Raw genomic sequence first — 25,881 nt, forward strand, 5'->3', positions numbered from 1 at the left:
TAGATTTTGTTAAATGCTTTTCCTAGGTCTATGGAGATGATTATATGTTTTTTGTACCTTAGTCTGTTAATTTGTTATGTTTTTGTCCTCTCTAAAATTTCTGTTGAAACTTTATCCCCAATGCAACAGTAGTAAGAGGTGGTGCCTGTAGGAGGTGATTAGGCCATAAGGGTTCTGCTCTCATAAATGAAATTAGTCACTTTATGAAATGGCTGGAGGGAACTAGCTAGGCCCCCTTTTGTTGTTCTGTCCCTTCTGTCATGTGAGGTCACAGCCTTCTTCCCCTCTGGAGGAGGCGGCAACAGGTGCCACCTTGGAAGCAGAGAGCAGCCTCACCAGACACTGAACCTACTGGTGTCTTGATCTCAGACTTCCCAGATTCCAAAACTGGGAAAATAAATTTCTGTTCTTTATACATTACCCAGTCTCAGGTATTTTATTATAATAACACAAACAAACTAAGACACAAGTTATATAAAATTGATTGATTTTCAGATGTTGAATCACTCTTACAGTCTGGGAACAAATTCCATTTGTTCGTGATGTATACATCTTTTTCTGCATGCTAGGTTTGATTTCTAGTACTTTACTGAGAATTTTGTCTATGTTCATAAAAGGTATTGGCCTGTAGTTGTCTTTCTTTTCCTGTGTTGTCTTTGTCTGGTTTTGGTATCAAAGTAATACTGGCCCCAATCAATTTGGAAGTATTCCTTTTTTTTTTTTTTTTTTTTTTTTTGAGACAAGATCTCCATCTGTTTTCTAGGTTGGAGTACAGTGGCACGATCATGGCTTACTGCAGCCTTGACCTCCTAGGCTCAAGCCATCCTTCCACCTCAGCCTCCCAAGTAGCTGGGATTATAGGCACATGCCACCATGCCCAGCTAATTTCATCATGTTGCCAAGGCTGGTCTTGAACTCCTGGGCTCAAGCAATCCTCCCACCTTGACGTCCCAAAGTGCTGGGATAACAAGTGTGTGCCGCCACACCTAGCTTCCTTTGCATTCAAATATTTGGAAGATTTTGTGAAGGATGGGTAGTGATTCTTCTATAAACATTTACCAGCAAAGTTATTTGGATCTGGCATTTTCTTTGTGGAAATTTTGAAATGACTAGTTCAGTATCTTAACTATTCAGATTTCTGTTTCTTCTTGAGTCAGTTTCAGTAATTTGTTTCTTTCTAGAAATTTTCCATTTCGTCTACATTCTCTAATTTTTTTGGCATACAGTTTTGTATGGTGTTCTCTTATAATCCTTTTTATTTCTATATGGTAGTAAAGATCAATTTTATTCCTGATTTTAGTAATTTAAGTGATCTCTTTTTCTCTCTCTTATTTTTTGTCTGTCAGTCTAGCTAAAAATTTGTCATTTTGTTGATGTTTTCAAAAAACCAGCTTTTGGCTTCATTGATTTTTGTTGTTGTTGTTGTTGTTTTTCTATTCTTTATTTCATTCATTTCTACACTAATTTTTATTATTATTTTTTCCCCTTGTGCTTGCTCTGGTTTACTTTGATCTTCTTTTTTTTTTTTTTTTTTTTAAATTTTGTTTCTTAAGGTGAAAAATTAGATTATTGATTTGGCATCTTCTTTATAGCCATTTATATCTTTAAATTCTCTTCCAGCACTGATTTAGCTGCACCCAATGTGTTTTAGAATGTTGGTGTTTTCATTTATTGATCTCAAAGCATTTTGTAATTCTTGTTGCAATTTCTTCTTTGAACCATTGATTATAATATTCAGGAGAATTTTTTACTTTTTCACATATTTGTAATTTTCCAAATTTCTTTTGTCATTGATTTCTAATTATTTAATTCCATCATGGTCAGAGGATATACTCTGTATAATAGCAGTAGTTTAAAATTTATTGAGTTTTGTTTGTGGCCTACTATACGGTGTATTCTAGAAAATGTCCCATGTGCACTTGAAAAGAATATGTATCTGATTTTGTTGGCTAAAATGTTCAATGGCTGTCTGTTAGGTCTAATTGATTTATATTATTGTTTGAGTCTTACGTATCCTTGTTGATTTTCTGCCTAATGGTTCTATCCATTATTAACAGTATTATTGTTTTGAGTTTTCTGTCTGTCCCTTCAGTTCTGTCCATTATTGCTCATGTATATGGAACCTATTGTTAGGTCCCTGTATGTTTACAATTTTTTAATCTTCCTGATGAATTTACCTATATTATCATTAGAAAATATCCCTCTTTATTGCTACTATCTGTTTTTGTCTAATTTCTTTTTTGTCTGGTATAGATATAACCACTCTACATGCCTTGCTGTTACTGTTTGCATGTCTCTTTCCATCCTTTTACTTACAACCTAATTTTATCCTTGGACCTAAGCTAGACTCCAGTAGACAGCATATAGTTCAATCTTGGTTTTGTATATAGTCTTACAATCTCTGCCTTTTGATTGGCTCATGTAATCTACTCACATTTAATATTATTATTGATGTGGTTGGATGGATTTATGCACGCCATTTTGCTTATTTTTTACATGTCTCATTATTGCTTTGTTCCTCTGTTTCTTTACTGCCTCCTTTTATGTTAAGTATTTTCTAGTATACCATTTTCACTCCTTTAATGATTATTAAGTATGTATTTTAGATATTTTCTTAGTTGTTGCACTCAGGCTTACAATATACACTTTAACTTACTAGAAACTACTTCAAATTTATATTAATTTCAGTAAGATGTAGAAACTTTACTCCTCTATAGATTCATTTCCTCTTCCCTTTTTGTGTCATGATTATTATGTATGTTACATCTATCAGTGTTACAAACCCAACAGTCCAATGTTATAATTATGGTTTTATAAAATATTCTGTCTTTTTATTTTTTCTTGAGACAGAGTCTCATTCTGTCGCCCAGGCTGGAGTGCAGTGCCATAATCTTGGCTCGCTGCAACCTCCGCCTCCTGGGTTCAAGCGATTCTACTGCCTCAGCCTCTGAAGTAGCTGGTATTACAGGCATGCATCACTATGCCTGGCTAATTTTGTATTTTTAGTAGAGATGGGATTTCTCCATGTTGGTCAGACTTGTCTCGAGCTCCTGACCTCAGGTGATCTGCCTACCCTGGCCTCCCAAAGTGCTGGGATTACAGGTGTGAGCCACTGCACCTGGCCAGTTTTCTGTCTTTTAAATAAACTGGAAAGGAGAGCACAAATATGTTTTTAGAAATTGCTTTTAATGTATATTAATCTTATTTAGTATTTTTGTTTGTCTTCATGTCTTCCTGTGGCTTTAAGTTACCATCTAGTGTCATTTCTTTATTCTTACATATAATAAAATATATAGTTTTATTCCCACCTCCTTTATTTGTGTTTTTTGTTGTTGTTGTTGTTTTGTTTTGTTTTATTTTGTTTTGTCTTGAGATGAGGTCTCACCCTGTCACCCAGGCTGGAGTGCAAAGGCATGATCTTGGCTCACTGCAACCTCTGCCTCCCGGATTCAAGTGATTCTCCTCCCTCAGCCTCCCAAGTAGCTGGAATTACAGGTACACACCACCACACCCAGCTAATTTTTTGTATTTTTAGGAGAGATGGGGTTTCACCATGTTGGCCAGGCTGGTCTTGAACTCTTGACCTCAGGTGATCCACCTGCCTCAGCCTCCCAAAGTGCTGGGATTACAGGCATGAGCCATCGCGCCTGGCCTTTGTGTTCTTGTTATATTACATTTCTGTGTGTTATGGGCCCGACAGTACTGCTCTATAGAAATGTTTTTATGGAATGGCTTTTTAAATAAGAAGAGAGAGAAAAAGGTAATTCATGAACTTAATTGTTTAACATTTCTCTGAGTTGCTATTCATTTTCTTCCTACTTTTTTCTTCCTGTTATTTATAATCTCTATTGCTCTGTCTTCAAGTTTCTAGATTCTTTCTCAAATTTACTTTTAAACATCTCTTTTGTTATAATTATTATATATGTAACTTCAGAATTTCCATTTGGTTCTCTCTATAACTTATAAATGTATAGTTTCTATCTCTTTATTGATAGTCTGTATTTGACTAATCATTGTTCTAACTTCCTTTGATTTTTAAAAATATGTTTTTCTTTCATTCTTTGAATCATGTTTATAATAGCTGTTTCAAAGTCCTTGCTAAATCCAACATTTGAGTCTCCTCATAGGCATTTTCTATTGCCTGCTTATTTTTCTCATGTTTGGGTCACACTTAATGTTTCTTTGGATGTCTCATAATTTTTCGTTGATAACTGGACATTTTAGATAATATGTTGCAGCCACTCTGGGGACTGGCCTGCCTCCTTTTCCTGGGCTTGTGGTCATTGTTTTTGCTTGTTTGGTCATTGGTTTATATGTTTATTAGTTTGGCAAGATGAATTCTGTGAAGTATACTTCCCCTCGTTGTGCAGCCAGTGATGTTTCTGCTCAGATTTATTTGTTCTTTTTATCTTTAGCTTGGGTTCCTAGGGTTTTAGTCTCCACGAATCACTTAGTGGTCAAGGGTGAGCTTAAACATATGTGTATAGAGCCCATGATGCATTTTCTAATCAATTAGAACATGATTTCTAATTAATTTACTTCTTGCAATGACCCACTGCGATGTGTCCAGATGAAAATTTCTATTTTATATATTTGGAAACTGAGGCTCATTTATTCTCTTAAACAATACTCTTGAGCTCATACAGCAGATAAATTGCAGAGCAAGGGCTGGAACTGGCCTTTGACCACATGCATAGGCCTCTTTTCACAATATTGTGTTATCTTTTCCAGTGCAAGTAAGTATGCTGTTTGTAAATAAGTAAATAAATACCCAATTATTGAAACCCGGAGTCATAAACTCTGGCCAGCTGTAGCACGGTGGTATCTCTGTCTGGCTCTGGAATACGTTCTTTCACTTGCCATGATGCTTCTATATTAGTAGCTGGTTTCTTGTGCCTTTTTTACTTCTGATAAAAGGAGTTTTTGTAAAATTTTATATTATGGCTTACTGTGTCTTTTTAGAGTTTCCGTTACACAGACCAATTCTCCTTTGCATCATTCTCTTTCTACCCTGACCTGTCCAAGAGGTATTTTTGCAACAAATCCCATCCCACTGTTGGTAGGCAGGGTGAAAAGTTTCGCCATGTGTTGGAATGGTAATGATAACTCTTGTGTTTCCTTCAGGTATAATTCCAGCCTGAAAAACCTGTCTACCCTCCAGCTGATGGGGAGTTACACAGAAATCAGGAACTACATCACTGTGATCACCAGAATCCTGAGTCGTTTGTCTAAGGAGGACAAAACTGCCTCCTGCCACCAATGGTCACGAATACAGGATGCATTAATTTCTTCAGTATGCAAATTAGCTTTTGTAGATCAGGTATGGCCCAGAGGAGGGTGAGTTTGTGTCTGTAAACCTTTATCAAGTGGCAAGGCTCCTGATTGGCTGGCTGGCTCACTAGCAAGTGGTCATGCTTATGAAACACAGGCAAGAAATGAGACCAAGAGGGCCAGCCAGCTCAGTTCCCATACATGGCTGTGGTCTCTCTAGTCAGCTGATATATATCACAAATGAATGCTGCTGGTTTATAAAAGAGAGAATGACCAAGTCAATCATTGTTACACATAATTCTGCTAAAGTTTGTTTAAGTACAACTTATGTAAAACAGTCTGATTTTATCTTGGAGAGTTAAGTTCACGATTGTGTGCAACTTCTGAAGAAATCACCATGTATTCAAATGTGACTGTCCTTGCTCACAGAATTTCTGCAACTGCTATCTTATCATTGTCAATAGAGAATATTCACATCTACAAAGAATACATCCTATTTCATTACAATTACAATTACAATTACTTCACTTGATGTAATTTTTTTCTCATTCTTCCTGACCCTTTTTAAAAATGTTGCTTAGCTCTGGCCGGGCGTGGTGGCTCATGCCTATAATCCCAGCACTTTGGGAGACCGAGGCAGGCAGATCACAAAGTCGAGAGATCGAGACCATCCTGGCTAACACAGTGAAACCCCGTCTCCACTAAAAATACACACACACAAAATTTAGCCGGGAGTGGTGGCAAGCACCTGTAGTCCCAGCTACTCGGGAGGCTGAGGCAGGAGAATGGCATGAACCCGGGAGGCAGAGCCTGCAGTGAGCTGAGATCACGCCACTGCACTCCAGCCTGGGCAACAGAGCGGGACTCCATCTGAAAGAAAGAAAGAAATGTTGCTTAGCTCTGTGCCTTATTTCATCAGCCCTCGTGTCAGTTCCCTGGTGGGGTGTGCTGAGGATATCCGGGGGCACATTGAGGAGAGATGCTGGATTTCCAGGAAAACTGGACACCACAGTAATGGTCTCTCTACAGAAGGTCTGGCCTCCAACTGGTCTCTTGGCCAAAAAGCAGGGAATCTGTGCTATTTCTACATAGGCAAAATGTAACTTTAACCCAAACAACCTAATTTTCCTCTCCCTGCATTTTCTTTTTGTTTTGTTGTTGTTTCTCCCGGTCAGGAAGAAATGATTGGTTCTGTTCTTATGTTGAGGGACCTCGTGAGCTTCTCTAATAAGGTAAGTGCAATTTTTTCCCAAGAATATTTTACTGCTATTTTATATAGTTTTGAGGGACATAATCAGTTCTTGAAAAATATACTGTCCAGAATCATATTTTGACACTTAGATTAGAAATGTTATTTTTCCTTTAAGAATTCATCTGAATAGCAAAGCCCATCTCAGATATTTTGAATATAGAAATTTGGAATCCAGTCCAGGAGCGGTGGCTCACACCTGTAATCCCAGCACTTTGGGAGTCCAAGGCAGGCGGATCACGAAGTCAGGAGTTCAAGACCAGCCTGACCAACATGGTGAAACCCCGTCTCTACTAAAAATATAAAAATTAGCCATGCATGGTGGTGTGCAACTGTGGTCTCAGCTACTCGGGAGAAATACTCTACTGAGACAGTAGAATCGCTTGAACCCAGGAGGTGGAGGTTGAAGTGAGCCGAGGTCGTGCCACTGCACTACAGCCTGGGCGACACAGGGAGACTCTGTCAAAAAAGGAAAGGAAAGGAAAGGAAAGGAAGGGAAGGGAGGGGAGGGAAGGGGAGGGGAGGGGAGGGGAGGGGAGGGGAGGGTAAGGAAAGGGAGAAAGGGAAAGAGAGAAAGAAAAGAAAGAAAGAAGGAAGGAAGGAAAGAAAGAGAAAAAGAGAAAGAAAGAAAGAAAGAAAGAAAGAAAGAAAGAAAGAAAGAAAGAAAGAAAGAAAGAAAGAAAGAAAGAAAGAAAGAAAGAAAGAAAGAAAGAAAGAAAGAAAGAAAGAAGAAAGGGAAGGGAATGAGGGAGGGAGGGAAGAAGGAAGGAAGGAAGGAAGGAAGGAAGGAAGGAAGGAAGGAAGGAAGGAAGGAAGGAAGGAAGGAAGGAAGGAAGGAAGGAAAAGAAAGAAAGAAATTTGGAATCCCAAAGTAGAAATGGATGAGAACACATACTGTCCATACTATGAATACTTTTGGCGAGGGGCTTGTTCTTTATTGGTAACACATGGCATTGGGTTTTCCCTTCGTCACATCTTCTTTTCTTCTTGAGTCTCTGGCACACTTTCCTCCCCGTCGGCTGATGCCTGCATTGCTGCTTGAGAGATGAGAAGAACACGCGTCATTCTCTCATCTACTTCCAGTCTGTGAATCTAACTGTGGCCATGCTCTGTCACCATAGAAGGAATCTCCAGTCCCTGCATGGGCTTCTCCCTTTATTTGTGTGGAGCTCTCCTCCAGGCTCCCCTCATTGTCCCTCATCTCAGTCTGAGTGAAGGGTGCCCCAGCATTAGACAATGTCCAACCTGCGTGGCTGCAGGTGGCACAGTCCTGCTCCTGCCCACCTGGCCTTCTCCAGAGCTCATCTCTTTTCATTTTTCACTCTTTGCTGCTGCTTCCACTTCTCTCTGCTGAATGATCCTGCACATGCTTAGAATCTCATTTATTTTTTTAAAAAAATCCCTCCAGTGAAATCAAACCTGCTTCCAGCTTGCACCTAACTTTCATGTTCCTCTTCACAGCAGAGCATTTAAAAAGTGAGTTCTGAGCCTGCTGTGGGCTATACTTGTTGCCTCTTGTGTGTGTGTCTTTTTAAGAGATGAGGTCTCACTGGGTTGCTCAGGCTGCCTCAAACTCCTGGACTCAAGCCATCCTCCTGCCTTGGCCTTCCAAGGACCTGGGACCACAGGTGCACATCACCACACCTGGTTTCTCATACATTTTAGATCATCGAACTCTGGCTTCCATCTCCATCTCCACACTGCCGCTGCTCCTGCCAAAGTCATAGCGGATCTCCATCTGGCCAAATCCACTGGATACCCTCTGCTCCCCATTCTCTCCCTCCCAGGGACTTTCTGTGGGGCTCACCCTGCTTTGGAGGACACACTCTTCTCTTGGCTTCATGACATGGTTTCTTGGTTGGCCTTCTTGGCTGACTCCTGTTGGCTCCTCCCATCTACAGTTACATGGTCAGTGCCTCAGGGCTTTGTCTTGGGCCACCTAGATTCTCTGTCCATACCTCCTCCCTATGTGATCTCATCCACTCCTTCCACTTTACATCCATCTGATAGGGACTCTACATCCTACACCTCCAACCCAAACTTGACTCAAGCACCCCAGACACACACGTATAACTATACACTCTCATTTCCACATGGGCCAAAACTGCACAGACCCAGCATGGCAGAGTGGGCTCCTCCCCCGACCCCTTCCAACTCCATGTTCCTCCTACTTTCCTCAGCCCAGGACAGGGCGGCGCCATCCATGCAGAATCCCATGTTAAAGCCCAGGTGTCATCAGAGTCCTTTCTTCCCCTCATCCATTCACTTATAACGAAGTCTTGTCTGTTCTTCCTCAAACACATAGCTAGAATCTTTCTATCTCTCCTACCTCTATTGCCCCCCACCTGAATCCAAGCATATGTCATTTCTCATCCAGGCTGGCATGTTCTCTCACTGTCCTGTCCTCCCTGCCTCCTCTCAGGTCACCTTAGAATACCTGCTACACACAGCAGTCGAGTCATTGTAAAAGCCTGAGTCAGTGAGTGTCATTCTCCTGCTCAGCACTCCCCATGGCTACTCATTGTGTGCAGAATAGAAACCAAACATCTTATGCACCTGCAGTGTCTAGCTCCTTCTTTCCTTCTATCCTCCTCTCCTGGCTTTTCTCCCCCTTCCTAGCCATCCTCCAGGAGTACTGCCTTGATCCTTTTCCTGCAGTGCCCTCCCCTTGACTTCTCAAAGAGTTGACCTTTCATTGACTCTCAGCACAAATGCTGCTTTCTTAGAGACGTTGTCCTAGACCCACCATCTGAAGTCATCCTTCCTGTTACAGGCTATCTCCTTCAATATTTTCACAACAGCAACTATCTCATTTATTTATTTATTGCTGGTCTTCCCCCACTGGAATGTCAACTCCCTGATACCAGGGACCTTCCTATTTGGCACAGAAATACCATATACGTGACACATGGCAGAAGCTCAGGAGAGAAGGGGAATGGATATAGGAAAGGTGGCTGGATGGCCCTGTCCTCCTTCCATCCCTCCTCCCTCCTCACTGAGGGCCGCTGAGCTCCAACAATCTCCAGTCTAGGTGGGACAGCATCATCATTCTCCTCTGTTCTGATTAGCTGTCTTCATAAACAACACAACGGGTCATATCATCTGTTTGTTCAGAATACTTGATGGCTTTCTAGTAGTTTGAAGACAAAATCCGATTGTTCTTCTTCTTTATTTATTTTTCAGACAGAGTCTTGCTCTGTCGCCCAGGCTGGAGTGCAGTGGTGCAATCTCAGCTCACTGCAACCTCCGCCTCCGGGGTTCAAGCGATTCTCCTCTCTCAGCCTCCCAAGTAGCTGGGATTACAGGTGCACGCCACCATACCTGGCCAATTTTTGTATTTTTAGTAGAGACAGTGTTTCACCTTGTTGGTCAGGCTGGTCTCGAACTCCTGACCTCAGGTGATCCACCCGACTTGGCCTCCCAAAGTGCTGGGATTACAGGCGTGAGCCACCACACCCGGCCCGATTGTGCTTTGTATCATACAAGGACTTCATACATTTTTACCTGACTCTCTGCACCTCATTGTGCACGCAACCCAACATAGGCAGCTTCACTGTGCAGGATTCAGGATGCCCCTTATGTCCTTGAAATGGTATGTTTTCCCGTAATTGGAGCAGGTTACTTCTTCCCCTGGAAAAAATATTACTTTCTCTTCAAGGGTAGATTCAAATGCCACTTTCTCCATGAAATCTTCACAAAGATCTGAAGGCAGAGTTCATTTTGTTTGAGACAAATTTGTATGTGACTTTGTTTTAGCACTTCAACACCTTTGATTTGTAATTTCTTTTGTACATCTGTCTTCCAACTTTAGACTGCTTAGCCTCTTAAGACACAAACTTAGTACAGTTAAGTTTTTAGTTGAAATAACGTTAGCTGCTATAACAGATAACCCTGAAATCCCAGAAGCTGAATACAACCGATGTTTTTTCTTCATCCGCACACATTCCACAGCAGGTGTTCAGTGGGTGGTCTCCCTTGTGGTGACTCAGGGACTCTGGCCCCGTCCATCTTGTGCCCCCAACACCTCCACTCTGTGGTTTCCTAAGTCAGGGGAATGGTGCATGGAGAAGGTATGCTGCCTGTCAGCCATGTGGCCCTGCAGGTGCACACCTCGCTGCATTCACCTTCCCCTGGTGAGCACACATGGCCTCGCCTGGACTCGAGGGACCTGGAAAATGGAATTACTTCCCAGCGATGACCCTACATGAAGCTCCAGAGCACAAATCTGGTAGATAGCAAATCATTCCCGTCACTGTCCCTCTCTCGTGCATCTCTGAACCCCAGGCTCTGCCACAGTTCTTAGTTCAGAGTGGGAAATAAAACCGAACATGATTGTCCTCTTAAAGTGACCATTTCTGATATTTCTGGTCCAAAAAGTAGGCATTGTGAAAGTGGGCATAATATATTCTTTAAAGCATTTGTTTAATTTAAATACTGTTCTTTCATTTTAAGTCCTAATATCCATGATAAGCTACCTCATGTAAAGGGCCTTTAATAGTGGTTTAAATGCATTTCCAAACTAGTGTAACCTTATTGTTGGTGAAAGAACTAGATTTTAAAAGGTATATCTAAGCCATTAGATATCATTGTGGTTAAATAAGCATGGCCAATAAAAAACAGAATCTCAATTTCATTTCATGGACACACATTATCTAGCAATTGCTAGGAGCTTCTAGGGTACAAAGAAGAAAAATATTAGTCTGTGTTTTAAGCATCGATGAATGAAGTTGCAAACAGATATACTTCAATAAATATGCTTAGTCCTATGATTAGGAGAATGACAAAATTCTTCACAAACACAAGCAGTGGTGCAGCTGACTTTGTCTCGTGGACATTTGAGGTTGGTTTTAAAAGATATGTAGTAGGGCCTGCTGCGGTGGCTCGCGTCTGTAATCCTAGCACTTTGGGAGGCTAAGCCAGGCGGATCACAAGGTCAGGAGTTCCAGACTAGCCTTGCCAGCATGGTGAAACTCCGTCTCTACTAAAAATACAAAAATTAGCTGGGCATGGTGGTGCACGCCTGTAATCCTAGCTACTTGGGAGGTTGAGGCAGGAGAATCGCTTGAACCTTGGAGGCGGAGGTTGCAGTGAACGGAGATCGCACCATTGCACTCAAGCCTGGGTGACAGAGCGAGACTCTGTATCAGATTAAAAAAAAAAAAAAAACATAGTAAAGAATCATAGTTTTGTTAGATGTGATAATGGCATTGTGGGCATGTTTTTAGAAAGAGTCCTCATCTATCAGTACTACACACTAAATTGTTCATGGATAAAAATAATACCTGAGATTTGCTTTTTGCTTTTAAATATTTTTTAAAAGTTGAGTAGAGAATAGAAGAAAGAATATTCAAGTGAATAATTGTTAAAGTTGGGTGATAGGCATATTATACTACTATACTATTCTCTCTACTTTTGTGTAGATTTGAAAGGGGACTACATTAAGAGTTCAGAAAAATCAAGATAAGTCCAGGCATGTCTGTAGTCCCAGCGCTTGGGAGGCTGAGGTGGGAGGATCTTGTGAACCCAGGAGTTCAAGTCTGCAGGGAGTGGCGCTTGTGCCACTGCACTCCAGCCTGGGGGACAGAGTGAGACCCCATCTCTAAACAGAGAGAGACAGAGAGAGAGAGAGAGAGAGAGAGAGGGAGAAGGAGGGAGAGAGAGAGAGGAGAAGGAAAAGAGAGAGAGAAAAGTAGGATGGATTTTGCTAATCCAAACGAAGGTAAAGGTACTGCAGGTAGGGGAATCTCTAGGCCATCAAGAAAAAGCCTCAATTCTTTGGGAACAATAAGAGATTCAGGTGGCTTGAGATTAGAATGCACATAGGTAATGGGGAGGGAGAAGGCTGTGGGAGGAGGTAGGGGCCAATTTGTGAAGGGATTTGCCAAGTGGTTGTGGGGTTTAAACCAAGTAACATCATTAGAGGCCATTTACTTTCCTTTGGTCAAGAGACTGAATATCAGAAAGCAACCTGTTTCTTAGGAAGTTGGCCAATAATCACCTAAAGACAAACCTGGACTTAAATCCAGTTATCTTGGCCCGTAGTTCAATCATTTTAATTCCTTATAATAATCAAAGAGGCAAGAATATATGCATCATACTCCGTGAAGCATTTTATTGACATCTTTTTGGTTCGTGCAGCTAAGCTTTATGAGTGCAGTTCTCATCTTCAAATATACCCGGGCGCTCCTTGCTCAGGGCCAGTCCTCAGGGTCATTTGTGGTTGACAAAGGAGTGAGGCTTGAACTCATCGGTCTCATATGTAGAATCTGGGAAGTCTCTGAGCAAGGAAACTCGAAGGAGGAAGGCTATCTACATGAAGAAGGAATTATGGTTATCTCAGATTTATTGTTGGTAAGTCACACTTTTTCTCCATCCATAAAAATACTATTTCCCTCTCCCAGGATGTTAACCTGTATTTGTAATTGCTTCTCAAAACCAAAAACAGAATCAGTTTCTGAAGTACTGTGTTTATTTTTCTGGGTGGCAGTTTCGTATTTGGAGACTTTCATTTTGAATTTTAAATATTTCATGGTAATAGTATAAGGTTTCCAGTGAAACCTTGCTTCTATTTTATCCTTTTTTGTTTTGGTAGGTTTTCATCTGGGATACTTGGGATGTTTGACTCAGAAACATTATTTCTCAGGATGCTTTCTGGGTTTTTTTTGAGGAATGATGTGAAGTAATGCAAATGATTTATTACACACAGTAATTCTTAAAGTAGCCCTGCTGATACATAACTGCTTAAAAAGGCCAAAGTTTATTTACTTATTTCTGCTCTGGTAACTTTGGAAATTGTCTCTGAGATTTTTTTATTTTTACTTTATGAAATGGCCAATGCTTTCAAGAAGAAGTAAGTGAATAGGCTTCTGGCCTTCCTCTCCTGCCAATTTAGCATCCCTCTCCAGTCTTGCTGGTTTATTTAACTGACGGCTACTGTAACATTTGGGAAATTAGCAAGTAAATAGTCTATCTGAACCTACTAATAATCATCACCATTACTCACGAGTGTTTAAGAACATTCGTTGCCTACGTACCCAGCACTGAGTCCTAAGGCCTGCGCTCTTGCTTCCTGCCATCCAGTCTAACTTGAGATGGGCTATCTTTTTAACTACTTTTCCCCTCTCCCCTGGTCTGGATTCAAGACAGTTCGCACATTTGTGTTATAAACACCCCACTCCCTGTACTCTGTGTTTCAGGGTTGTCTCCCTTTGAACCACGTTAGCACTGGGCAGATGGAGTTCCGGACGCTTTTTCATTACAACCTTCAGAGCTCTGTCCAGAGCCTGGGATCTGTCCAGGTGCATTTACCTGGTGACCTTGCTGGGCACAATCCTGCTGGGGCGGAGACACAGAGCCCATGCTACATTAGCCAGCTCATACTCTTCAAGAAGAACCCATATCCAGGGGGCCAAGCTCCTGGGCAGGTACAAGCTGACAGATGACCTGCTACTTCTAATGACCATTTCAAATTTGCAGTAATTGGGCTTTAATGACAAAAAAAGAGACTAGGTTGGCATATTTGCACCTGATTTTTGCGTGTTTGCACCCTCTGAGTGTCAAGAGGGGCCACTTAGAACATGTTGCTGACTCTACTCCTCTTAGAAGATTAGCTTCTTCAGAAAACTCCTGGCAAAACTAGATGTCACTTGTATCTGGGTCACTGGGCCCATTCGGTGTTTCCTTGAGGCCTTCTAATCCATTGTTAGAGAACAGAAGGCTCTGGGGGGTTGCAGCATGTGATGCAGTGATTATGCAAGCATTGTGGCCAATCATGTCTTTTTTTTTTTTTTTTTTTTGAGACAGAGTCTTGCTGTGTCACCCAGGCTGGGGTGCAGAGGCGCAATCTCAGCTCACTGCAGCCTCCGCCTCCTGGGTTCAAGCGATTCTCCTGCCTCAGTCTCCTGAGTAGCTGGGACTACAGGCGCCTGCCACCATGCCCGGCTAATTTTTTCTTGCATTTTTAGTAGAGACAGGTTTTCACCATGTTAGCCAGAATGGTATCGATCTCCTGACCTCGCGATCCGCCCACCTCAGCCTCCCAAAGTGCTGGGATTATAGGCATGAGCCACCGCGCCCAGCCAATCTTGTCTTTAGATCAATGAAGATATGGTTCTAACATCAAATGTGGAGTATACCTGAATGACACTTAAGAAGGGGTTGCTGAGGACATGGCAGTGCTTACCCCCATCCTCCCTGCTCACCGGAGAGGCACAGCTGGGCTGAAACTGCAGGGTGGCCCCTGGCTCCCTGGGAGGTCAGGAGAAACAGGGGACCACAGTGAAAGGGGGATGTGAGGATGGGGAAGTCAGGGAGGATTGTCCCAGCTACTTGGCAATTTTGTAGACATCCACTCGGAAGCTTTGTGAATTACCCCAGGGTCACCGTAAGCGAGTTTGGAAGGGCAGAGAGCAAGGATTCTCTATATTTCTGTAGCCCCAGAGCCCAGTCTGGCTCAAGTACGTGGCTCATTTGGTGACCCAACAAATGTCTGATGGATGTATGGACAAATTAATGAGATACATCTTATTTTGGTCAAAAAATGCTCATCTTTTACAGCATTTGCTTTTTTAAATGGAAATGGCTAATCAGCATATGAAAATAATTCAAACTAACAAGCAATAAAAAACACAAATTAAAATGATTTTTTTTAACTTACAAAAGTGCAATTACTTAAAAACACTTACTGCTTGTGGAGGTGCAGTGAGTAAACCATGGCGTTCGTCAGTGTGACCTTTTGGAAAGCACTTTGTCAACTAGGCATCCAGCAACAACCTGGCCTACACTGTTACACTTGTAAAAATCTATGCTGGGGAAATGAGAAAAGATTTGTTCAGAGCAAGATGTCTTGTCTTATTTATTTACTCAAAACAACATTATTTATGATAACTCAAATAGAAATGTACCTAAGTGTTCAACATAGGGATAGAGTTCATATACAGTTAATTGATATTATGTCAATTAGGGAATTTTAGTAATTTGGGAAGACTGCAAAAATATAGACAACTGAGGCTGGGTACGGTGACTCATGCCTGTAATCCCAGCACTTTGGGAGACCGAGGCGGGTGGATCACCTGAGGTCAGGAGTTCAAGACCAACCTGACCAACATGGTGAAACCCCCGTGTCTACTAAAAATACAAAAATTAGCTGAGCGTGGTGACACACGCCTGTAGTCCCAGTTATTTGGGAGGCTGGGGCAGGAGAATTGCTTGAACCCGGGAGGCAGAGGTTGCAGTGAGCCAAGATCACACGACTGCACTCCAGCCTGGGCGACAGAGCAAGACTCCGTGTTAAAAATATATATATATATGTGTGTGTGTGTGTATACATCTCTCTATATATAGATACAGACGACTAAATTGTCTGCCAAATATGTACTCTATTACATAGCAAAATTTGATACTCGACATCCTGAAATATGATTTGCTTGAACAATGGGACTATAGAAAACTGTTCTTCACTCTTCTATATACTTTTCTATACCTTCCTGATTATCTACAATGAGCAGATATTTCTTTTGTAATAGCTTTTAAAATAAAAAATACTTCAAAATACTTTAGAAATAATTGATTTTAATAAGAATGATGCAAATGAAGCATTGTATCCACTCCAATCCTGCCATCCTGACTAGTAAAACTGGTTTATTTTTGTATGCTAACCTCTAATATCAGACATACAATTTTATGTAAGTGTAATACAGCACCACGATACTTTAGTTTGCTGCTTTTCTCACTTAAGTCCACTGCTTGCTGTCATTTGCTCTGAGATGGTCTTTGTTCCCCAAGATTGGTGGAGTTGTGGGCCTCAACCTCTATACCTGCTCCAGCAGAAGACCCATCAACTGGCAGTGGCTAAGGAAACCCGTGATGGTCGAGTTTGGGGAGGAAGATGGCCTGGTAAGGAGAGCCTTTCTCGGTATCTCTGCTTCATTTAGGCTCTGCTGGCTGATTTTTAATGTGTTTGTTTTACCAAAGGCAAATTTTGCTTAACTTGTTTTCTTTTTGATGACAGGATAATAGGAGAAATAAAACAGCATTTGTATTGCTTCGGGATAAAGTGAATCTCCATCAGTTCACTGAGCTTTCTGAAAACCCGCAGGAATCTCTACGGATAGAAATTGAATTTTCCAAACCTGTTACAAGGGCATTTCCTGTCATGTTGCTAGTAAGGTGTGTAGATGGTGACAGCTACAATGAGAATGAGATTGGAGTAAGACATATTGTCCTTAGGAATGTTTCGTGAAAAAAAATCAGTGAATTAAATTGTGTTTTTAAAGCAATAATAAGGCTTATTGTTTAAAGAAATTGTTATCTATTCTGCCGCTCAGACAGTAAGCTTCCTGACTTTGGTTTTTGAGTTTGGATTCCTGCTTGTTAACATTATTAGAGTGAGAAGCATTATAATTATTAGTGATAATGCATACAGTCTCATTTAGAAATCTAATTCTCTCAGCATAGGTCTGAGCTAGATTTTTTTTATTTTTCCGAAAGGAAAAAATGTGTTTAAATTTATATATCTAAGAAAACTTGATAAAATAATTATTTTTCTCAGGGATGTTGAGTTCACGAGACTTGTATAGGCCTCAGTTAATAAATAAATTACCTGGGAAGGTAATTGACTATTGGGAAGGTAAGTGACTATTGAAAAGATTCTTTGAAATTCTACAGCAAAGGTGCTAATGGAAACCAACAGTCTGCAGAGTTGGCTGGAGGTCTGGATGGGCAGGGCCTTGATCACTTTCCTTCTCCGAGTCCCCGTGTGTTTAGTCTATGTGGCAAAGATGCTCACTGTTCTACTTCTCCTGGTTGGTTAGGTGGGCATCTCAACTAGATTAAAGGGTTCTCGTGAACAAGGCTGTATCTTATGCAGGCGCTGTCCACACAGCCCTTAGCACACAGTTTAATCTCTGCTTATTGTCCTGACCCTCATTCTGCCATCTTAGCTAACCATTCGATGTCTAAAAGTGGCTATCTGCTTAGAGTTTGGATTTTAATTTAATTCTTTAAGTCACATGCAGAAAAAGTAAATCAGTTCTGAGGAATTTCTGAGTCTAACTACTAAGACTACTATTTAGCTTTGTGTTGCTATCTTCTATCTACAAACAGGTTACGGTAAAAAGTTAATACAAACATGCAAACATATGTGTGTGTGCTACAGTGCCCCTCCCTAACCACGTGTAGCCAGTGCTGTTTGTCTTATTCCTACAGACTATGCTGGCCGTTCTTGTACTTGTTTGCTACTGAAGTGTTTGTTATTTGGTTTGGTTTTTTGTTTGTTTTTGAGATGGAGTTTCATTCTTGTTGCCCAGGCTGGAGTGCAATGGTGCAATCTCGGTTCACTGCAACCTCTGCCTCCCAAGCGATTCTCCAGCCTCAGCCTCCCGAGTAGTTGAGCTTACAAGTGTGAACCACCGCGCCCAGTTGATTTTGTATTTTTAAGTAGAGATGGGGTTTCACCATGTTGGTCAGGCTGGTCTTGAACTCCCAACCTCAGGTGATCCACCCACCTCGGCCTCCCGAAGTGCTGGGACTACAGGTGTGAGCCACCGCACCCGGCCAAAGTGTTTGTTTTTAATGAGATGCAGGGTGAAAGTGTTATGTAGGAGTTTTTACTAAGAGACCAGGTGGCGTTGTGGAATTAAGCACATTGACCCTTTTTAGTCCCAGGCTACCTCCTTGCAGTGACAAGGGTATTTTGCACAAATTGAGCAAACTCTTGATAGAAATTTGACTAAAATCTTTGAGAGAGAAGAAAAAAATTGAGAAATCCCTATTTCGTTTTTATCTCCTAGGTTCTCTGAGAAACCTACTCCCTCTGATTTTCTTGTGAAGCAGATCTACTTCTGGGATGAGTCAATTGTGCAGATTTATATACCTGCTGCTTCTCAGAAAGGTCAGTGGACAAGGCGCCATCTTTTCCAATTCTGTTGGCATGATTAAAACATCCCCTATAACCTTTGTATGTATAGTGGTGTTTTTCTTTATTCATGACAAAAACATCAAAATCCTTTTTCTCTGCTTGCTTATAAACAAACTGCTCCACTGTGGATACCCCACATGGAAACTGCCCATAGTGAGCACCATCCTTGTGACGCAGTGGCTGCTGCTGCTCCCTGCCCTGCCCATCCCTCCCCAGCTGGTCTCTCCTGCCTCCTCCTGACCCTCAGGGCTCTGTGTGTGCTCAGGCTGAGTCTTCGCCTGCAGCACCCTCCTGCCTTGCTTCCCTCAAACTTACCTCTGCTGAGCTTCCCTGACTGCAGAGTTGACCCAGGACTTCTGAGACGTCTCTGTATCTCACGTTATCAACAGGGCACAGGACCCCCTCTGAAGCAGTGTGGGGGCAGAGTGTGAAGTTTGGAGCTCACCCCTTCTCCATGTTCTGCCCCTGGTGGCTTAGGATTCTGAGCCTCCCCAAAAAAGCAAGAAACTGAAGCTCAGTGGGCTGAAGTGGCACCCACAGGCAACTCACCATACACGCGCTTTACATTGACTTCCACAGGCCCTGGCCCTGGAGAGGAGCTGGCTTCTGACTGTCAGTGAGTGGGCCAGACCCACTGTCTCTACATTTTTATTGGGATATAGTTATTTTCCTCTGAGAACCAGTATTTGTTTCTTTTAAAAATGAATCAAACTGTATTGCTCACCAAATTCAAAATCTCCATGGTATTTTTTAATGTTGCATTTCGTGTGTTCTTTTTCAGTTTTTATTGTAATTTCAAGTTGATGGAAAATTAGAAAAATATGTACAACATATACCTGTATACTTTTCCTTGAGATTCACCATTTGTTGATTTCTGCCTCATTTGCCTTATCTGCATGTGTACAGGTGTGCACACGTGGGTGGGGGATGTTTTTGAGGGGGAGGACAAGCCATTGGAGAGAAAGTTAGTTGCAGGCCCTGTGACATACCACCCCTAAATACTTAAACATCTCATGAGAACAAGGGAATTCTCTACAAAACTCAGTACACTATCATAAGGAAAAGAAATCAATGTTAATTCAAGAATATCTATTCTGTAATCCACAGTTAAATTTTTAAAATCCCCCCAAATGCCTTCTATAGCTCTTTATATTTTTAAATCAGAAGTAGGTCAAAGTTCATGAATGCATTTTGTTGCTGTGTTTTTATATAGTCCCTTTAAAAATCTACAACACACTCCCAATTTTTGCCTTTTTTTTTTTTCCAGACTTTTTTTATGAGCTTAGGTTAGTTATTTTCTGAATGTTGTACATTCAGGAAATTGCCTGACTGTTTCCTCATGATTAAATTCAGCTCACAGATGATTGGCAGCATATTCCATAGGCGATGGTGCTAAGCTTGGTAATTTGCTTGGGGAAAGAACCTCCAATCTCTCCATTTTCCCCTTTGAGAGATGATACTTGTGAGACCATCTTAGTATCTTCTTCCCCTACAAACTGTCACCCCGTGATTTTAAGGACCTGTGGGTGATATAGGTACACAGAAGGCTACAAAATGGTGATTTGCTAATTCCACCATGAATTAACTGGCATTCTTCAGTAAAGAAGAGCTTCTGTCTCTCTCTATCTTACTCTTGCTCTCTTGTCTCTATGGTGCATAGCGTTTCTTAAAAATTCAATGTGTTTAGTTCACCTCCACTATTTTTCTTTTTGATGCACAAATTATTCCAGTGGGAGCTCCTCCAAGATGCTACCTGAGGTTTTTTTGACATGACATCATGATCCTCAAGTGCTTATCTACTTTCTGGGACACCAGGGTGTCCTGGCTTATCCTGTGTTTGGCCAGCCCTTCCTTGGAACTGGCCATGTCCTCTGTGAGGCTTGGTTCATTGATGGGAAATGAAATTAGAACACAAGCACTGCGCATCACATTTGCTCATTGCTATTGGAGCATCATTGATTTAACGTGTGTGTGTGTGTGTGTGTGTGTAAAATGCATTCATGACAATGCCTTAATTCGAATCCAACACCCAGGGTTCCTTCTTACTTTCTCCCATTGTGTGTTCAGATCCCCATTCTCCTACAGTGAGAATTCCAGTTGCCAAAACATGAGAACTTGAGAGCCAGTTTCCAATGACCTAAATTCACTTTGCTGTATCCTACAGTATATATAAAATCGTTTTAGAATTACAGCACCTGTACCCTTAACAATCACAAATCTACCAGATAAAGTTCAATATTTCTTTCTAGATTTTTTGGTTTAGTTTTGACTTTACGTTCTTACATGATATATTACAGTAAGAGCACATAGTCAAAAGTTAGTTGAATTAATTATTTTCTCTGTGGGGTTTTGCTATACATTTTATATACAGCTATGTTCACTTTTTTGCATGTACTTAATGCTAAGGCTTACTTTTATCCTTTTGTTTTGTTTTTGTTTTTGTTTTTGAGTCAGAGTCTCGCTCTTGTTGCCCAGGCTGGAGTGCAATGGCACGACCTTGGCTCACTGCAACCTCCACCTCCCGAGTTCAGGCGATTCTCCTGCCTCAGCCTCCCGGGTAGCTGAGATTAAAGGCATGCACCACCAGGCCCAGCTAATTTTTGTATTTTTAATAGAGACAGGGTTTCACCATGTTGGTCAGGCTGGCCTTGAAATCCTGACCTCGGGTGATCCACCCTCCTTGGCCTCCCAAAGTGCTGGGATTACAGGCGTGAGCCACAGTGCCCAGCCCCATTTTTTAATATTAATTTATGTTTTGAATTTGTGAGACATTTTATTGTTCAAATGTCTAAAGCACATTTAAAGATGTATGTATTCAGAGCTAAATCTTTTAACAGCCTTATTCCTCTACCTTGTTCTCACCTAGTCCTTATAGGTGATTGTTTTCATTTGTTTCCTTTATTTTATTTTATTTCAGTGGTTTTTGGTTACATGAATAAGTTCCTTAGTGGTGATTTGTGAGATTTTGGTGCACGCATCACCTGAGCAGTATACCCTGTACCCTATACATAGTCTTTTATCTCTTACCCCCACATCCTTACCCCCAAGTCCCCAAAGTCCTATTATATCATTCTTATGCCTTTGCATCCTCATAGCTTATCTCCCACGTATAAGTGAGAACATACAATGTTTGGTTTTCCATTCCTGAGTTACTTCACTTAGAATAGAGTTACTTCACTTAGAATAGAGTTACTTCACTTAGAATCTCCAACTCCATCCAGGTTTCTGCAAATGCCGTTGTTTTGTTCCTTCTTATGTCTGAGTAGTATTCCATGGTGCACACATAACATATTTTCTTTATCCTCTTGTTGCTTGGTGGGCATTTAGGTTGGTCCTGTTGTACTAGTTTACATTCCCACAAGCAGTGTGAAAGCGTTCCTTTTCACCACATACACACCAACATCTATTATTTTTTGATTTTTAAAAATTATGGCCAATCTTGCAGGAGTAAGACGGTATCTCATTGTGGTTTTAATTTGCATTTCCCTGTTACTTAGTGATGTAGCATATTTTTTCACATATTTTTTAGCCATTTATATATCTTCTTTTGAGAATCGTCTGTTCATGTCCTTGCCCACTTTTTGATGGGGTTGTTTTTTCCTGCTGATTTGTTTGAGTTCCTTATAAATTCTGGGTATTAGTCCTTTGTCACATGCATAGTTTGCAGATTTTTTCTCCTACTCTGTTGGTTGTGTGCTTACTCTGCTGATTATTTCTTTTGCTTTGCGGAAGCTTTTTGGTTTAACTGGGTCCCATCTATTTATTTTTGTTTTCAATGCATTTGCTTTTGGGTCTTGGTCATGAATTATTTGCCTAAGCCAATGTCTAGAAGAGTTTTTCCGATGTTATCTTTTAGAATTTTTATAGCTTCAAGTCTTAGATTTACGTCTTTGATCCAGCTTGAGTTGATTTTTTACATAAAATGAGAGATGAGGATCCAGTTTTATTTTAATACATGTGGCTAGCCAATTATCCCAGCACCATTTGTTGAACAGGGTGTCCTTTACTCACTTCATGTTTTTGTTTGCTTTGTCAAAAATCAATTGGCTTTAGGTATTTGGCCTTATTTTTGGGTTCTCCATTCTGTTCCATTGGTCTACATGCCTATTTCTATGCCACTGGCATGCTGTGTTGGTAACTATGGCCTTGTAGTATAGTTTGAAGTCTGGTAATGTGATGCCTCCAGATTTGTTCTTTTTGCTTAGTATTGCTTTGGCTATGTGATTCCATATGAATTTTAGGATTGTTTTGTCTAGTTCTGTGAAGAACGATGATTATAATTTTTTTTTGTTTTTTTGTTTTTTTGAGACTGGAGTTTCACTCTTGTTGCCCAGGCTGGAGTGCAATAGCACGATCTTGGCTCACCACAACCTCCACCTCCTGGGTTCAAGCGATTCTCCTGCCTCAGCCTCCCGAGTAGCTGCGATTACAGGCATGTGCCACCACACCTGGCTAATTTTGTATTTTTAGTAGAAATGGGGTTTCTCCATGTTGGTCAGGCTGGTCTCGAACTCCCGACCTCAGGTGGTCCACTCGCTTCGGCGTCCCAAAGTGCTGGGATTATAGGCGTGAGCCATTGCGCCCTGCCTCGATTATTGTAATTTTATGGGAATTGTTTTTCTGATGTTTCTTTTTGGGAAAATAAGCCCATGCATACCCACATTATTTCCCCTTATTTCTTACACTCATTTGCATTGTGCTTTTCTTAGTTAAATTACATATTTAGAAATCACTTCATATGTATTTATTCATCAATATCTTTTTTTTTTAACTGCTGTGTGCTTCTCCATTGTATAGATGGACCATAGTTTATTCAGCCAGTCTCCTATGTATTTGCATGGAAGACTTGTGCATATACTGTATCAAATGTAGTAGGAGGAGTGTATCTTCAAGTTTAATTCCTAGGTAGGCTGTTCCTGGGTTGAACAGTAAATGCCTATGTGATTTTGGTAAGTATTGTCACATTCACCTCCAGCAGTGTCTGACGCTGCCTGTTTTCCCACTTCTTTGCCAACAGGATGTATTTTCAAGCTGTTGAGTTTTGCCAGTCGTATAATTGAGAAACGTTCATTTTAATATGCATTTTATATGAATTAAGTTGGGTATTTTTTCATATATTTAAAACCATTATCCACTTTTTTTTCTGTGAATTGTTCGTATATGCCCATTTTTGTATTGAGTTTGTTTTTTCTTGATATTTAAGAGCTCTTTATATGTTAGGCTATTTTTAAAATAATAATTTATCCACCATTTCTTGTAAGACTCTTAGATTTTGAGCCATAGTTCAAAATTTATTTCTTACGTCCAAATTATAAAGGAAGTCATTCATGTGTTCCTCAGTACTTGCGCAGTTTGTTTTGTTTTTTCTCTTTTATTTAGATATCTGATTTGCTAATATTTATTATTATTTTTTATAGTATGAGGTGCCCATATTTTTACAAACGGCTAATGTCTAGTTGTCCCAACACCATTTATTAAAAAGTCTTGGGGCAATTTTTAAATAAATAGAGTATTAAATACTTTTGCTTCTAAACATAAAAAGTAGGCTAAACATAAAAAAAAAAAATGTTAGGCTAAAACTCCACAGGTAATTGTGCCGTCCTTACCAGAATGGGTTCAGACTCTGGGTATACCAAAATTTCACAGGCTGGCTGACAAACTGGCAAGGAGTAGGAAGTGGGCTTGAATGGCAGCTAAAGAAACTGACTCAACCCTCTTCCATCCCCACTAGGGTCGGGGGTGGCCTGTTCAGGGTGTCAGGGGGCACTTGGAACATAAGGCATGCTAGAAACACTGTTTTTCTTCCCAATTCTCTACCGTTCCTCAATTCATATCTGCATCCAGGAGCTTTGACTGGGTGGATTTAATCCAAATTTAAATGCTCCAAGGACAGGAAATGTCTAGAATTTGATGCTGTCTTTCAGTTCTTGCTCATCTCTAGTCCTTGTCCCCACCTATCTGCCTACTTTCTCTGCATTTAAAATGGAGAATGCTTTTCTGCAAACCTCAGGTTGTATTTTTAATTTATGTTTTCTCTTTTTAGATGTCAATGTAGGCTATTTATCCTTATTGGATGCTGATTATGACAGAAAACCTCCAAACAAATATTTAGCGAAGGCAGTGAACTATACGGTACATTTCCAGTGGATCCGATGCCTGTTTTGGGACAAGAGAGAGTGGAAATCTGAACGTTTCTCTCCACAACCAGGAACTTCTCCTGAAAAAGTGACCTGCAGGTATAGACACATTTGAGAAAGAATCTGAGATTTTTAGTAAATGACTGTCTTGTCTTCTGCGTTTGGCCCAACCCCCAGAGCCTTTCCTGAACCTTGTCCGTAAGAAACTGGAGCACCCTTGGTTTGTACAACTCTCCAGCCTATGTCAGTTCTCTTGTAGCCGGGTCGTGTGTCAGCCTTGGTTCTCCCACTCTGTGGGCTCCCAAGGAGCAGGGGCTGCTCTATAGACTGTCTTCGTGTTCCTCCTTCCCATGGTGACTGTCATGCAGGAGGTGTTTAGTAAGTGTTGAAGATGTGAGTCAGTGGATGAGTGGTAGATGAACCCATCCGTTTTCTTATCACAGAAGTGCCGACATCCATTGAGTATGCAGTTTGTAGTCAGGCAGGTGGGACCCTCAGCTCTCACCATGCCCCCATGTTGCCCTGAGGGTCCCTCATCTTCAGAGGACCCTCCACAGCCTGGTGGTGAAGGTGTGCTTTCAGAGGCAAGAAAAGTCTCTGCGCAAAGATGAGCAGCCTCCTCAGAAATTTCTGGGTATATGAGTCATGTCACTAAATTAGAAATTATTTGTCTTCTAGCTGACTAACAATTCTATGAGAGACTCAGTTCATTCTTTTTTGTTGCCCTTACCTTTTCATTAGGAGAGAGATAAACAATTATTAGGCATATTTAGAAATAGAAATAGTCATTTCTAAATAAGCCATAGGACACTATATTTTGTGATTTCCTGCTAGGAGGCAAATATATCCAAATCATACCATATCAGTGCAATTCATAACCGCTTATTGATTTTCTTATGTTTTCTTATGTTGCACTCTTAAATTTATCTGATGCCATTTCTAGGAGTACATCCAAACTTACTGGTAATGGCCCAATATTTTGCTTCAATATTAAATTATTGATAAATGCATTAATGCAGTCATTCATTCTACATTACATAACTACTCTCTGATAGGCACATTTTTGTGAGCCAAGGGTACAAAAGTGAATAACAGGCCAGGTGTGATGGCTCATGCCTGTAATCCCAGCACTTTGGGAGGCCGAGACGGGTGGATCACTTGAGGTTAGGAGTTTGAGACCAGCCTAGCCAGCATAGCGAAACCCCATCTCTACTAAAAATACAAAATTAGATGGGCACACACTGGCAATCCCATTTACTTGGGAGGCCAAGGCACAAGAATCACTTGAACCTGGGAGGCAGAGGTTG

At 41.0% G+C, this 25,881-nt stretch overlaps 1 protein-coding gene across 1 annotated transcript in view; it reads left to right on the plus strand.

The window, feature by feature from the left end:
• Window positions 1–25,881, plus strand: part of PKD1L1 (polycystin 1 like 1, transient receptor potential channel interacting) — a 185,781-nt gene that overhangs the window by 84,273 nt on the left and 75,627 nt on the right. The window contains exons 25-32 of the mRNA XM_065541975.2: window positions 5,125–5,320; window positions 6,447–6,503; window positions 12,659–12,871; window positions 13,717–13,944; window positions 16,304–16,414; window positions 16,530–16,687; window positions 18,310–18,410; window positions 24,481–24,673. Of these exons, the coding sequence (XP_065398047.1) occupies window positions 5,125–5,320; window positions 6,447–6,503; window positions 12,659–12,871; window positions 13,717–13,944; window positions 16,304–16,414; window positions 16,530–16,687; window positions 18,310–18,410; window positions 24,481–24,673 (1,257 nt within the window). The remainder of the gene's footprint in view (window positions 1–5,124; window positions 5,321–6,446; window positions 6,504–12,658; window positions 12,872–13,716; window positions 13,945–16,303; window positions 16,415–16,529; window positions 16,688–18,309; window positions 18,411–24,480; window positions 24,674–25,881) is intronic.

This window comes from Macaca fascicularis, chromosome 3 (genome assembly GCF_037993035.2).
Source record: "Macaca fascicularis isolate 582-1 chromosome 3, T2T-MFA8v1.1".
NCBI classification, from domain to species: domain Eukaryota; kingdom Metazoa; phylum Chordata; class Mammalia; order Primates; family Cercopithecidae; genus Macaca; species Macaca fascicularis.